At 34.3% G+C, this 13,109-nt stretch overlaps 1 protein-coding gene across 1 annotated transcript; it reads left to right on the top strand.

Annotated features, from left to right (window-relative positions):
• On the top strand, window positions 9,883-10,821 carry LOC102173288 (olfactory receptor 2L2). The gene has a single exon (XM_018051736.1). The coding sequence runs from the start codon at window positions 9,883-9,885 to the stop codon at window positions 10,819-10,821; it is 939 nt and encodes a 312-aa protein (XP_017907225.1).

Here is a 13,109-nt window from a genome sequence, read left to right as displayed (position 1 = left end):
ATATAATTTCACAGATAAGAAGTGAATATAATTTCATAGGTAGGAAGAAGTTTACGCATATATCATTGCTATTGTTACATAATGTGTAGACCATTTTGATTCACCAAAACTTTAGAATCATTTATAGAAATGAGAATATTATAGGAACAGAGCTAATTGGTCACAGAAGCTTATTTCAATCTATTTTTCCAGTGTGAATGTATAAACCCTTTTCCCTCACTGTCCATTTCTAGGACTCTTTAATAAAGTCCAATTACTTCCTCTTACCCATAAGAAAAAGCCTAAGAAAGAGATGACTATGCTAAGAAACTTAGAATTTTACAGAAGTTTGTCTTTACAACAAACAGTGGCTGATTTACTTTTTTTTTTTTTTTTTACTTTATTTTACTTTACAATACTGTATTAGTTTTGCCATACATTGACATGAATCCACCACGGGTGTACATGTGTTCCCAAACATGAACCCCCCTCCCACCTCCCTCCCCATAACATCTCTCTGGGTCATCCCCGTGCACCAGCCCCAACCATGCTGCATCCTGCATCGGACATAGACTGGCGATTCGTTTCTTACATGATAGTATACATGTTTCAATGCCATTCTCCCAAATCATCCCACCCTCTCCCTCTCCCTCTGAGGCCAAAAGTCCACTCTACACATCTGTGTCTCTTTTGCTGTCTTGCATACAGGGTCATCATTGCCATCTTTCTAAATTCCATGTATATGTGTTAGTATACTGCATTGGTGTTTTTCTTTCTGGCTTACTTCACTCTGTACAATCGACTCTAGTTTCATCCACCTCATTAGACCTGATTCAAATGTATTCTTTTTAATGGCTGAGTAATACTCCATTGTGTATATGTACCACTGCTTTCTTATCCATTCATCTGCTGATGGACATCTAGGTTGTTTCCATGTCCTGGCTATTATAAACAGTGCTGTCATGAACACTGGGGTACATGTGTCTCTTTCAATTCTGGTTTCCTCAGTGTGTATGCCCAGCAGTGGGATTGCTGGGTCATAAGGCAGTTCTATTTGCAATTTTTTAAGGAATCTCCACGCTTTTCTCCATAGTGGCTGTACTAGTTTGCATTCCCACCAACAGTGTAGAAGGGTTCCCTTTTCTCCACACCCTCTCCAGCATTTATTGCTTGCTGACTTTTGGATCACAGCCATTCTGACTGGTGTGAAGTGGTACCTCATTGTGGTCTTGATTTGCATTTTTCTAATAATGAGTGATGTTGAGCATCTTTTCATGTGTTTGTTAGCCATCCGTATGTCTTCTTTGGAGAAATGTCTATTTAGTTCTTTGGCCCATTTATACCATGTTCATGGATCAGAAGAATCAATATAGTGAAAATAAGTATACTATGCAAAGCAATCTACAAATTCAGTGCAATCCCTATCAAGCTACCAGCAATATTTTTCACAGAACTAGAACAAATAATTTCAAGATTTGTATGGAAATACAAAATATCTCGAATAGCCAAAGCAATCTTGAGAAAGAAGAATGGAACTGGAGGAATCAACTTGCCTGACTTCAGGCTCTACTACAAAGCCACAGTCATCAAGACAGTATGGTACTGACACAAAGACAGAAATATAGATCAATGGAACAAAATAGAAAGCCCAGAGATAAATCCACACACCTATGGACATCTTATCTTTGACAAAGGAGGCAATATACAATGGAGTAAAGACAATCTCTTTAACAAGTGGTGCTGGGAAAACTGGTCAACCACTTGTAAAAGAATGAAACTAGATCACTTTCTAACACCACACACAAAAATAAACTCAAAATGGATTGAAGATCTAAATGTAAGACCAGAAACTATAAAACTCCTAGAGGAGAACATAGGCAAAACACTCTCCGACATAAATCACAGCAGGATCCTCTATGACCCACCTCCCAGAATATTGGAAATAAAAGCAAAAATAAACAAATGGGACCTAATTAAACTTAAAAGCTTCTGCACAACAAAGGAAACTATAAGCAAGGTGAAAAGACAGCCTTCTGAATGGGAGAAAATAATAGCAAATGAAGCAACTGACAAACAACTAATCTCAAAAATATACAAACAACTTATGCAGCTCAATTCTTACTTTTTATTTCATTTTTGTGTATGTTGGGCTTATCTGGTGGTTCAGACAGTGAAGAATCCACTGGCAATATAGGATACCTGGGTTTAATCCCTGGGTTGGGAAGATACTCTGGAGAAGGGAACAGCTACCCAGTCTAGTATTCTTGCCTGGAGAATTCAATGGACAGAGGAGGTTGGCATGGTGTTGCAAAGAGTCCGACATGATTGAGCAACTTTCATTTCACTTCTTGTGTATGTTGGTGAATAAAAACCTATAGATACAGTCAAGAAAAATTTACACCCTCATCTTCTGTTCCATGTAGGATATATTGCAGATTCAAGGCTTGTTTATTTATTTGTTTCTTCCCCAAATATCCAACATCAGAACGTTTTCTGCTAATTCTTTTCTTCTTAGGTATAATGTCATTACTGCTAACATATCAATGGCAATACTTTTAAAGAAATATATAAAATTCAAGAAATTGAAAACGCTTCATAAATTTAAATACCTTATTTTTCCTTCAGTGGTTAAACCCAAAATAAAAGACAATAATAAACAATTTGGATTCATTTTTAATTAAGAAAAAGATGTCTTATTCAATTTAGATCTTGAAGCAATCAAAATTGATATTCAATAGTTGAGATTGTTCCCCTGTCAGATTCAAGGATCTTTTAAGTAACATCAAATGACAGAAGATTTGAACAGTGTAACATGAATAACAACAAGAACTGAATGTTTCATTGGCAGTCCTGATACATGGAATAAAATATCAGATATAATGTGACATTCATTTTTTCCATTTGATGTTTATTATTTCACCTTCAGAGTGTGATTGAATTAAGTAACTCATGGAAACATTTTTCCATAGAAAGTCTAATATAATAAAATACATGTGAAATAAATATTAGTAGTTTCATTGGAATTTGAAATATTACATTTTCGCTTGTCAATAACTAAATAACTGATACTAATTGTACAAAGTGGGAAAGTCTAATATGATATATCATGTTGAATCCAAATGACATTTATTTCAAAAATTGCTCTACCTTTTTTTTTTAGCAAGTTATTGTTTTATTTTAATTGCTAAATTGTGTCTTACTCTTGTGACCCCATGGACTATAACCCACCAGGTTTGGTTTGTGGAATTTCCTAGGCAAGAATATGGAGTGGGATGTCATTTCTTTTTCCAGGGGATCTCCCCAACCCAGGGATCAAACTTGCATCTCCTGCATTGACAAGTTATTTACCACTGAGCCACCAGGCCACCAGAGAAGCCAAGTTTTCATATTATTAAAAGATCAATTTCTCTGCACATGTTCAGGATCTGGCCATAGATTTTTTATATTTGGAGCTTCAAATATAAAATAACTTTATTTAAATGTTTTGACTATGCTAAATATACACACTATAAAATTTACTATTTTTAAGTGTACAGATCAATGACATTAAGTACATTGATAGTATTGTGTGATTATTACTGACATTACCCCAGAACATTTTTATCTTACTCAGCTGAAACTCTGTACCCACTGATGGTCCCAATTCCACGTTCCTGGGAACATCATTCCACTTTCATCTCTATGAATTTGACTATTCATATGTATAGAATCCTGTGGATTGTTTGTCATGTGTGACTTATTTATTTTACTTAGTGTATCTATAAGTTTCATCCATGTTGTAGTATAGAGTGTTAACAGCCTTGGTAGGGAGGCAGGATGCCCCCAATGGCAGAAAGAAATAAACTGCAAGTGGAAAACATTTTCTGTTTTCTGTTCTAATCCTGTGTTGCCATGGTGACACCTGATTCCCTCTGGACTTAACTTTAATCTCAAACCTTGAGCTAACCATTGCTTTTTTCTTATGGAAATGCTTTCTCAAGCTATGTAAAGGAACTATGTATTTGCTTGGAAATCTGCCTTTCTTCAAGATCCATGTCAATTGTTTTATGATCAAGGATGACTTACTTTGTGACAATGCTATCTCAAAATGCCTGTTGTGGATGAAGGGCCTGGTATAACTGTCATAGTTTTGTGAGGCATTTCCTTTCTCTAACTAGCAGCTTGCTCAAGGTATATAACTCCTTTCTCAAAACTAGCAAGAGGACACCCTTTCTGTCCCCCTCTGGTATCTATATCAGAAGCTTTCTTTATCTTTTATACTTTAATAAAATGTTATTACACAGAAAGCTCTGAGTGATCAAGCCTCATCACTAGCCCTGGATCAAATTCCTCTCCTCTGGAGGCCATGAATCCCAGCATCGTTTGCAGCTCATAAGACCAACCTTTCAGTAAGTAGTAAAATTTCCTTCTTTTTTAAGACTGAAATTCTTAAATATATGTATGTGTGTGTGTTGTTGTTGTTTTTTAGTCACTCAGTTTACTCACATTCTTCTGTGGCCCCATGGACTGTAGCCCACCAAGCTCCTCTATCCATGTGATTTCCCAGTCAAGAATACTGGAGTGGGCTGCCATTTCCTTCTCCAGGAGAGCTTCCCAACCCAGGGATCAAATTCACATCTTTTTGCATTGGTAGGTGGATTCTTTATCATTGAGCCACCAGGGAAGCCCATATATTCAGATACTCCCCCACTTTTATTTATTTTTAATATTTATTTATTTATTTACTTTTGGCTGAGCTGTTTAGTGCAGGCTACTCTTTTACGGTACATGTGCTTCTCATTGCAGTGGATTCTCTCGTTGCATAACACAGGCTCTAGTTTGTAGCACATGGGCTTAGCTGCCCCATGGCATGTTTTTCAATTAGTTTTTCTGTTGTTGAGTAGTATAGTTCTTTATCTATTCCTTATATCAATTTATGATCTGACATGTATTTTTCAAGTTTTTTTTTTTTTCTTTCCCCATTCTATGGGTCTCTTCCTCACTGTATTGATAATGTTCTTTCAGGAACAGAAGTTTTTAACAACTTCTGCAGCTCAATTCCAGAAAAATAAACGACCCAATCAAAAAATGGGCCAAAGAACTAAATAGACATTTCTCCAAAGAAGACATACGGATGGCTAACAAACACATGAAAAGATGCTCAACATCACTCATCATTAGAGAAATGCAAATCAAAACCACAATGAGGTACCACTTCACACCAGTCAGAATGGCTGCGATCCAAAAATCTGCAAGCAATAAATGCTGGAGAGGGTGTGGAGAAAAGGGAACCCTCCTACACTGTTGGTGGGAATGCAAACTAGTACAGCCACTATGGAGAACAGTGTGGAGATTCCTTAAAAAATTGCAAATAGAACTACCTTATGACCCAGCAATCCCACTTCTGGGCATACACACGGAGGAAACCAGAATTGAAAGAGACACATGTACCCCAATGTTCATCGCAGCACTGTTTATAATAGCCAGGACATGGAAACAACCTAGATGTCCATCAGCAGATGAGTGGATAAGAAAGCTGTGGTACATATACACAATGGAGTATTACTCAGCCGTTAAAAAGAATTCATTTGAATCAGTTCTGATGAGATGGATGAAACTGGAGCCAATTATACAGAGTGAAGTAAGCCAGAAGGAAAAACACCAATACAGTATACTAACACATATATATGGAATTTAGGAAGATGGCAATGACGACCCTGTATGCAAGACAGGAAAAAAGACACAGATGTGTATAACGGACTTTTGGACTCAGAGGGAGAGGGAGAGGGTGGGACGATTTGGGAGAATGGGAATTCTAACATGTATACTATCATGTAAGAATTGAATCGCCAGTCCATGTCTGACGTAGGGTGCAGCTTGCTTGGGGCAGGTGCATGGGGATGACCCAGAGAGATGTTGTGGGGAGGGAGGTGGGAGGGGGGTTCATGTTTGGGAACGCATGTAAGAATTTAAGATTTTAAAATTTTAAAAAATAAATAAATAAATAAGACACCAACATAAAAAAAAATAAATAAATAAAATATTACCAGATACCAAAAAAAAAAATAAAATAAAATAAAAAAATTAAAAAAAAAAGTGCAATTCATATATAAATATATATACATTGTTGTTGCACATGATTTTGGTATTATATCTGAGATAGCACAGCTAAATTTAATGTCATGAAATTCCCTCCCTCCCCCAATGTTTTACTTTTAGCTCATATTTAACACTTTGATCCATTTAAGTTAATTCTTGTATGTTATCTTCTATGATATAAGACAATGTCTCAATTTCATTAATTGGACCAGAATATCCAATTTCCCAGCAATATTTGTTGAAAAAATATCCCCATTGACTAGCTTTATTATATATATGTATAATATTCTTCTTATACCTTAATCTATCAGTGAATATTTTTGTTGCTTCCACCTTTTAGCTTCTAGGAATAGAGGTGCATAAATACTTGTTCTAAATTCTCATGAAATCCTCTCCCTCTGGCCAATGTTTTTATTTATATATATATATATATATATATGAATTGGACTTTTTAAAAATTAAGAGTCACATATGAAAAAGTGTGGTATTTTTGTTCTGTTTTATTTTGTTGATTTGTGTCTGTTTTTATGCCAATGGTATACTCTTTATATTATCACAGTTTTGTAGTGAGTTTTGAATCAGAAACAGTTGAGTTCAATTAGTTTATAAGATTTTTTTGCTATTCTCATGACCTTGAGATTTCATCAGAATTTTAAGATATACTTTTTCTCTGCCTAAAACTCATGAGAATTATGATAGATATTTCATTGTACCTGTTGTTTTGCTTATGGTAGTACTGACATCTTAACAATATCAGTTTCTCAGCCCAAGTGCACAGAACACTTTTCCGTTTGCTTATCTTTTCAATTTATTTCAGCAATGCTTTGAGATTTTTATTGAAGAACTAGTCTTCTTGTTAAGTTCATCCCTAGAGATTTTATTCTTTTTCTTGATTTTGGAAATGTAATTTCTTAAAGTTTTCTTAGTATCATACATTATTAGGTTGAAATATAAGTGATTTTGTATCCTACAACTTTTGCCAAATATGTTTATTAGTTTTAAAAAAATTTTGGTAGACTCTACATTTTTATATCTATAAGATCATGTCATCTGTGAACTAAGATAATTTTTCTTCCTGTATTATGTCATTTAGAAGTGACAAAAGTGGAAATCTTTGCCTTTATTCCCTCTTAAAGGAAAAGCTTTCAGTCTTCACAATTGAGTATAATGTTGAACATGAGTTCTGTAACTGTGACTTCAGTTCTACCTGAGTATAATTTATTCCAATAGAGTAGAACATAATCTCAACAGCCCACAGGACAAATCACTGGTTTCATAGTTCACCACTCCTGATTAACAAGGCTAATATTTTATAATATTTTACCATTTTTCTTCTATGTATATTTTTCACCAATATGCTATCTTCTCAGGCTTCCCTCAGGCTCAGTTGATGAGGAATCTGTCTGCAATGCAGGAGACCCTGTTTCGATTCCTGGGTTGGGAAGATCCAATGGAGAAGGGATAGGCTACCCACTCCAGTGTTCTTGGGCTTCCCTTGTGGCTCAGCTGGTAAGGAATCTGCCTGCAATGCAGGAGACCTAGGTTCAATCCCTGGGTTGGGAAGATCCCCTGGAGAATGGAAAGGCTACCCACTCCAGTATTCTGGAGATGGGGTTACAATGGGTCAGACACAACTGAGCATTAAATACCACGTACCATCTCTAGCCACAGTGGATCGAGATGATCCTCCTCCTCATGCCACCATCTCCACCTCTTTTTCTCTTTCCCCATCCTTTTGGCATAATTGCATCCCACTTTGTGTCTGGGTTGTCTAGGTTGGCACATTTTTTCATCTTCTAGTATATATTGCTAAGATACAAACATATAATTTATCATAAAATCTGAATATATTTTAGTTATGCAATGTAATATATTTTAGTAATGTAAAAGTTCTCATTATTGTTATTTTCATTGGGACATTTTTAAGATCACACATTTATAGGCAATACTTGCATTTTTCAAAAGTGCTCTCCAGAAGACTTTAGAAATTTCAAGAAAAATTTTTTTTCCAGACAATATTTCTATTTTATTTTTCTGTGTTCTGTCTATGCTGTTTGAATATATGTTTCATATATGCCAATACTAAAAAAAAAAGTGATTTTATTAGCTTCATTATTATTTTGCTATGTACAGTCCCAGGAGTGAAAATATTTATAAGCATATATTGTTTGTCTTATATTAATTCTCTAATTTTCTTACCCCTTGAAAATGTCAATTTTTTTATTATTTCTGTGGTTTTCCAATTTTTTAATTGTGGTAGTTTTTTTTTTTCCTTCCTAAGTTTCACTTGTTTTTTTAAATCAATTATTTTTTTTTAATTTGCCAGAGTCACTTTTGCTAGATTATTTTATATATATATCTAATGATGTTTATTTTGTGGAATGGTAATGTCTCAAACAAATCCTATTTTTTGTAATGCATTCTTTTCTATATTTCCCAATCATTTTAATCATACTATTTGATTGTGTGTGAATGTGTATTTGTGTTTTTGTGTGAGTGTGAGTGCACACGTGTGCACCTTCCTCTTTCATGTTGCAGACTTCCTTAAAAGTCTGCTAATATTTTTATATTAAAATATTTAATATAAAACAAAACACTAACTATAACAACTAACTAAACAACCAACTAAAACACTATATATTTTGTAGAGTTTGTTCACTTGCAGTGTCTTTGGAAAATTTCTTTTCCCATCTCCATGAAAAAGATTTGTAAGATGCCAATTTCTCTTTTCTATTTAAGAGATTGACCACTCTTTTATCCATTTCTTCCTTCAAATTTTCTTAAACAATTTCACCTCTTATTATGGCTTATGTTTATATCCTCTCTTTTAATTATAGCTTATCTATTTTTATCATCATAACAGTTGACTTTTAATGGGAGTGATTGTAAATATTTTGTACTTAAATTTACACACTAAATTGGAAAAAAAACACCTTAAATATAAGAAACTAAAAGATAAATGTTAAATGTGTAAGACAAACTTCCATTAAGCAATTTATATCATGTAATTGTCAGAACCTGATAGCTCAGTTGGTAAAAAATCTGCCTGAGATGCAGGAGACCCCAGTTCGATTCCTGGGATGGGAAGATCCACTGGAGAAGGGATAGGCCACCCACTCCAGTATTCTTGGGCTTCCCTTGTGGCTCAACTGATAAAGAATCCACCTGCAATGCAGGAGACCTGGGTTCGATCCCTTGGTTTGGATGATCCCCTGGAGAAGGGAAAGGCTACCCACTCCAGTATGAAAGATAAGTCATTCCTTAATTGTAAACAATATTTATTAATAATGGAATTATATAAAGGATGAATTTTCATTAATTTTCTATGAATGTATTTTGATTATGATATTTGCTTTTGATGTGACTTGCATTTGTATAGGTCAGTAAAACATACTTATCCTAATACTGTCATAGTAAACTTTTTTACAACTGTAAGAATTCTGGAAAACACTTGAGCCAAAATGTTTGCACTTTCAATTTTTAAAAAAATATTTATTTTTTAATTGAAGGATAACTGCTTTACAGAATTGCATTGGCTTCTGCCAAACATCAGTATGAATCAGCTACAGGTATATCTATATATCCCCTCCCTCTTGAACCTCCCTCCCACCTACCTCCCCACCCCATCCCTCTAGGTTGTTACAGATCCTCTGTTTAAATCAAAAGCTAAATTTTATTTTTTTCCAAAAATGATAAACCAGTTCTTTATTTAAGAACTTAAAATTTTTAAATAATTGTAGTCTGACAAAAATAATCTAAAATAGCTTAATGTTTTAAATGACTTAATCTTGTTTCTATCTTTAGGAAAAATTGTATGAATTTCCCATGGAAAATTATAATCAAACATCCACTGATTTCATCTTACTAGGGCTCTTCCCTGCCTCAAGAATTGGCCTGTTTCTTTTTATTCTCATTGTTCTCATTTTCCTAATGGCTCTATTTGGTAACCTCTCCATGATCCTTCTCATCTTTCTGGACACCCATCTCCATACACCAATGTATTTTCTACTCAGTCAGCTCTCCCTCATGGACCTGACCTACATCTCCACCATTGTGCCCAAAATGGCCTACGATTTTCTGTATGGAAAAACATCTATCTCTTTCATTGGGTGTGGGATTCAGAGCTTTTTCTTCTTGACTATAGCAGGTGCAGAAGGATTGCTTTTGGCCTCTATGGCTTATGATCGGTATGTGGCCATTTGCTTTCCTCTTCACTATCCCATCCAAATCACCAGACGAGTGTGTGTGTTGCTGATAATAGGATCTTGGATAATGGGCTCTATCAACTCCTGTGCCCACACCACGTATGCCCTCCATATCCCTTATTGCAGATCCAGGGCCATCAATCATTTCTTCTGTGATGTCCCAGCCATGTTGACTCTGGCCTGCATTGACACCTGGGTCTATGAGTACACCGTGTTTGTGAGCACTACGGTTTTCCTTTTGTTGCCTTTCATCGGTATTGCACTTTCCTATGGTCGTGTTCTCCATGCTGTCTATCGCATGAACTCAGCAGAAGGGAAGAAAAAGGCCTATTCAACTTGCAGCACCCACCTCACAGTGGTGACTTTTTACTACGCACCCTTTGTTTACACTTATCTACGCCCAAGATCGCTTCGATCTCCAACAGAAGACAAGGTTCTGGCTGTCTTCTACACCATCCTGACCCCAATGTTCAATCCTATTATCTATAGCTTAAGAAATAAGGAAGTGATGGGGGCCTCGAGAAGAGTAATTCAGAGAATCTGCTTTGTGAAAATGTAGACGTTTTTGCATGAGTATCAAGAGTTGCATGTAAATACATTCATCAGTATATGTTAATTAAAATATTATCTTATCCTTAAATGCAAGGCCTATAATTAATCTAGAGGAGCAGACTATCACTCATTGGCCTGGAAAAATATTATCATGTATTTAGATTATTTATAATGTTTTTACCATAAGTTTTAAGTGCTTTTATTTATTGCTAAAATAAAGTTAATATTATGATATAGTAATGAAAATGAAAACTGCCTAGTTAAAGTTGTCATTTAGCTAATAATTATCCAATTGTTAGCTAACAATTTTATGATATGCCTAAAACATGTTTTTTGAATGCCTAGATAAAATTAAAAGTCAAAAGACTTCTTATTCTTCTCTTAGTAGAACAATAATAACAAATACCAGTTATTACTTATTTCTACATCGGCAAACTTCATTTCAGAGATTAGCTAGGCTTTACCAAGGATTCTTAATTTCTTATATCACTGTAAAAAGAAAATGACGTTTATCTTTCTTTTAAAGTGATGCATCCTTGGGAAGTGATTTACTATCAGGTATACCTGGGGATCCTCAATAAGGACCTGAAGGTGCCAACAGAGATCAAGGAATTTGTTGTTAATTATAGGACTAGTTTGTCAGTGTTTAGTCTAGCTAATGGATATTAGAAATATCAAGGATATTCTTACCAGCATCTACAAAACTCAGAACATACTTAGTTTACATTCTAAAACAGTAATAACAACTTTTGTTTTAAATAGTGTCTCTCAAATGAGAATTTGTTCTCCTTTCACTGGATTCCCTATTTCTACTGAAACAGGTTGGGAAAGCCAACTTTTATGAACCAATTATAGCCATTAATAGTATGGCTTAAACACTTTACTAAACAAGTGTGGCTCATTCATACAATAAAAATCCATCAGCTCAAGTGATGAGTAAATTGTTATGACTGTCTATCAATTGTCAGTGTATAAATGCTCTTTTCCTCTCAAGCATGGTAGGGAAGAGAAAGTTCAAATCCTGCATTATTTTCAGGGCAGAGCACAAAATGAAAATGTGAGGCATCTTGTTCAATAATCAGATAAAGGTGCAACTTTTGGTGCTCAAATATACTTTTTCCTCAGAATTAAATTATTAGTTAAAAAGAATGGAGAAGGAAATGGCAACCCATTCCAGTATTCTTACCTGGAGAATCCCATGGTCTGAGGAGCCTGATAGGCTACAGTCCATGAGGTCTGAAAGAGTTGACATGACTAAACTCCTCAGCAGAATTAATAAGTGCAATAAAAAATACAAGGGATGTTTTGTGTCAGAATGTTGTATATATTGAAAAGAAATACTTCCTCATGTGATATCTTTATCAATTATAGATTTCTAAGGATCCTCTTTCTTCAAATTTATTTTTATCAAACTTGCAATTTGGAGTCTTTATTAATGTAGTAGATACTATTTTCAGTCACTGGTGATAAATATTAGGTAAAATTATATTTTGATGATTTTTATTGAATTTTTTCACTTTAAAAGATTATTGTGCTTGCATTACTGGAACTCTTAGGAATGTTTACAGGTTGTGAAAACATTGGGTTAAATTTCTGAAAAATTATATCAAAATATAAATTTTAGTACACTTAGATCTGATGATTCTCAAGAAGACATTTTTTTTCTAAAAAGAAATATCTTATGAATTCATTTCAAATCATCAACTTATACAAATCCATTTCATTTGTTTTAGTTTAATTTTAAATATGAATTTAATCACAGACATTTTAATGATTTCTCTCAAATTTGTGGTGATTTTCCAGCTTTGTGTAAGAACAGAATTCTCTTTATGTTTCAAATACCTGTTCTTTCACTTTATCACCATATCTTCAATTACAGTGTAAATTAACTTTTTTTTTATTAAGTCATTTTCTGAGACTTTATAGGAAAAGAATGTATTTTTCCCCCGTGATGTTTTAAATTATTTTAAATCTTTAAAAAATTTATTTCTATTTCTGATGTTTGGATATTTGTTTTGCAAATGCTGAAATAGTTTTTTTAAACCACATATTCTGTATTCTTTAATGAAAATGAATAATTCCCTAGTTATGCCATATAACTAGATATGCCATATCACAACAGTCATTTGTACACTCTTCTTTTGTAATAATTTACTGAAAGAGCTTACTGCCAAGCTTTCTAATATTTCCTGATCTAACACTCATGTGAGATATATAACAATTTTGTAAATGACACAGGGAAGTGCTCTGGATGAAAACATAAGTCAAATCCTAGTTCCAATATGGGTCATTTCT

The sequence above is a fragment of the Capra hircus genome, chromosome 7 (genome assembly GCF_001704415.2).
Source record: "Capra hircus breed San Clemente chromosome 7, ASM170441v1, whole genome shotgun sequence".
NCBI classification, from domain to species: domain Eukaryota; kingdom Metazoa; phylum Chordata; class Mammalia; order Artiodactyla; family Bovidae; genus Capra; species Capra hircus.
This window is presented reverse-complemented; position numbering and strand designations above follow the sequence as displayed.

What these genes read in the sequence shown, in the direction of transcription:
- LOC102173288 (XM_018051736.1), top strand. Translation starts at nt 9,883, where the DNA reads ATGGAAAATTATAATCAAACATCCACTGATTTCATCTTACTAGGGCTC.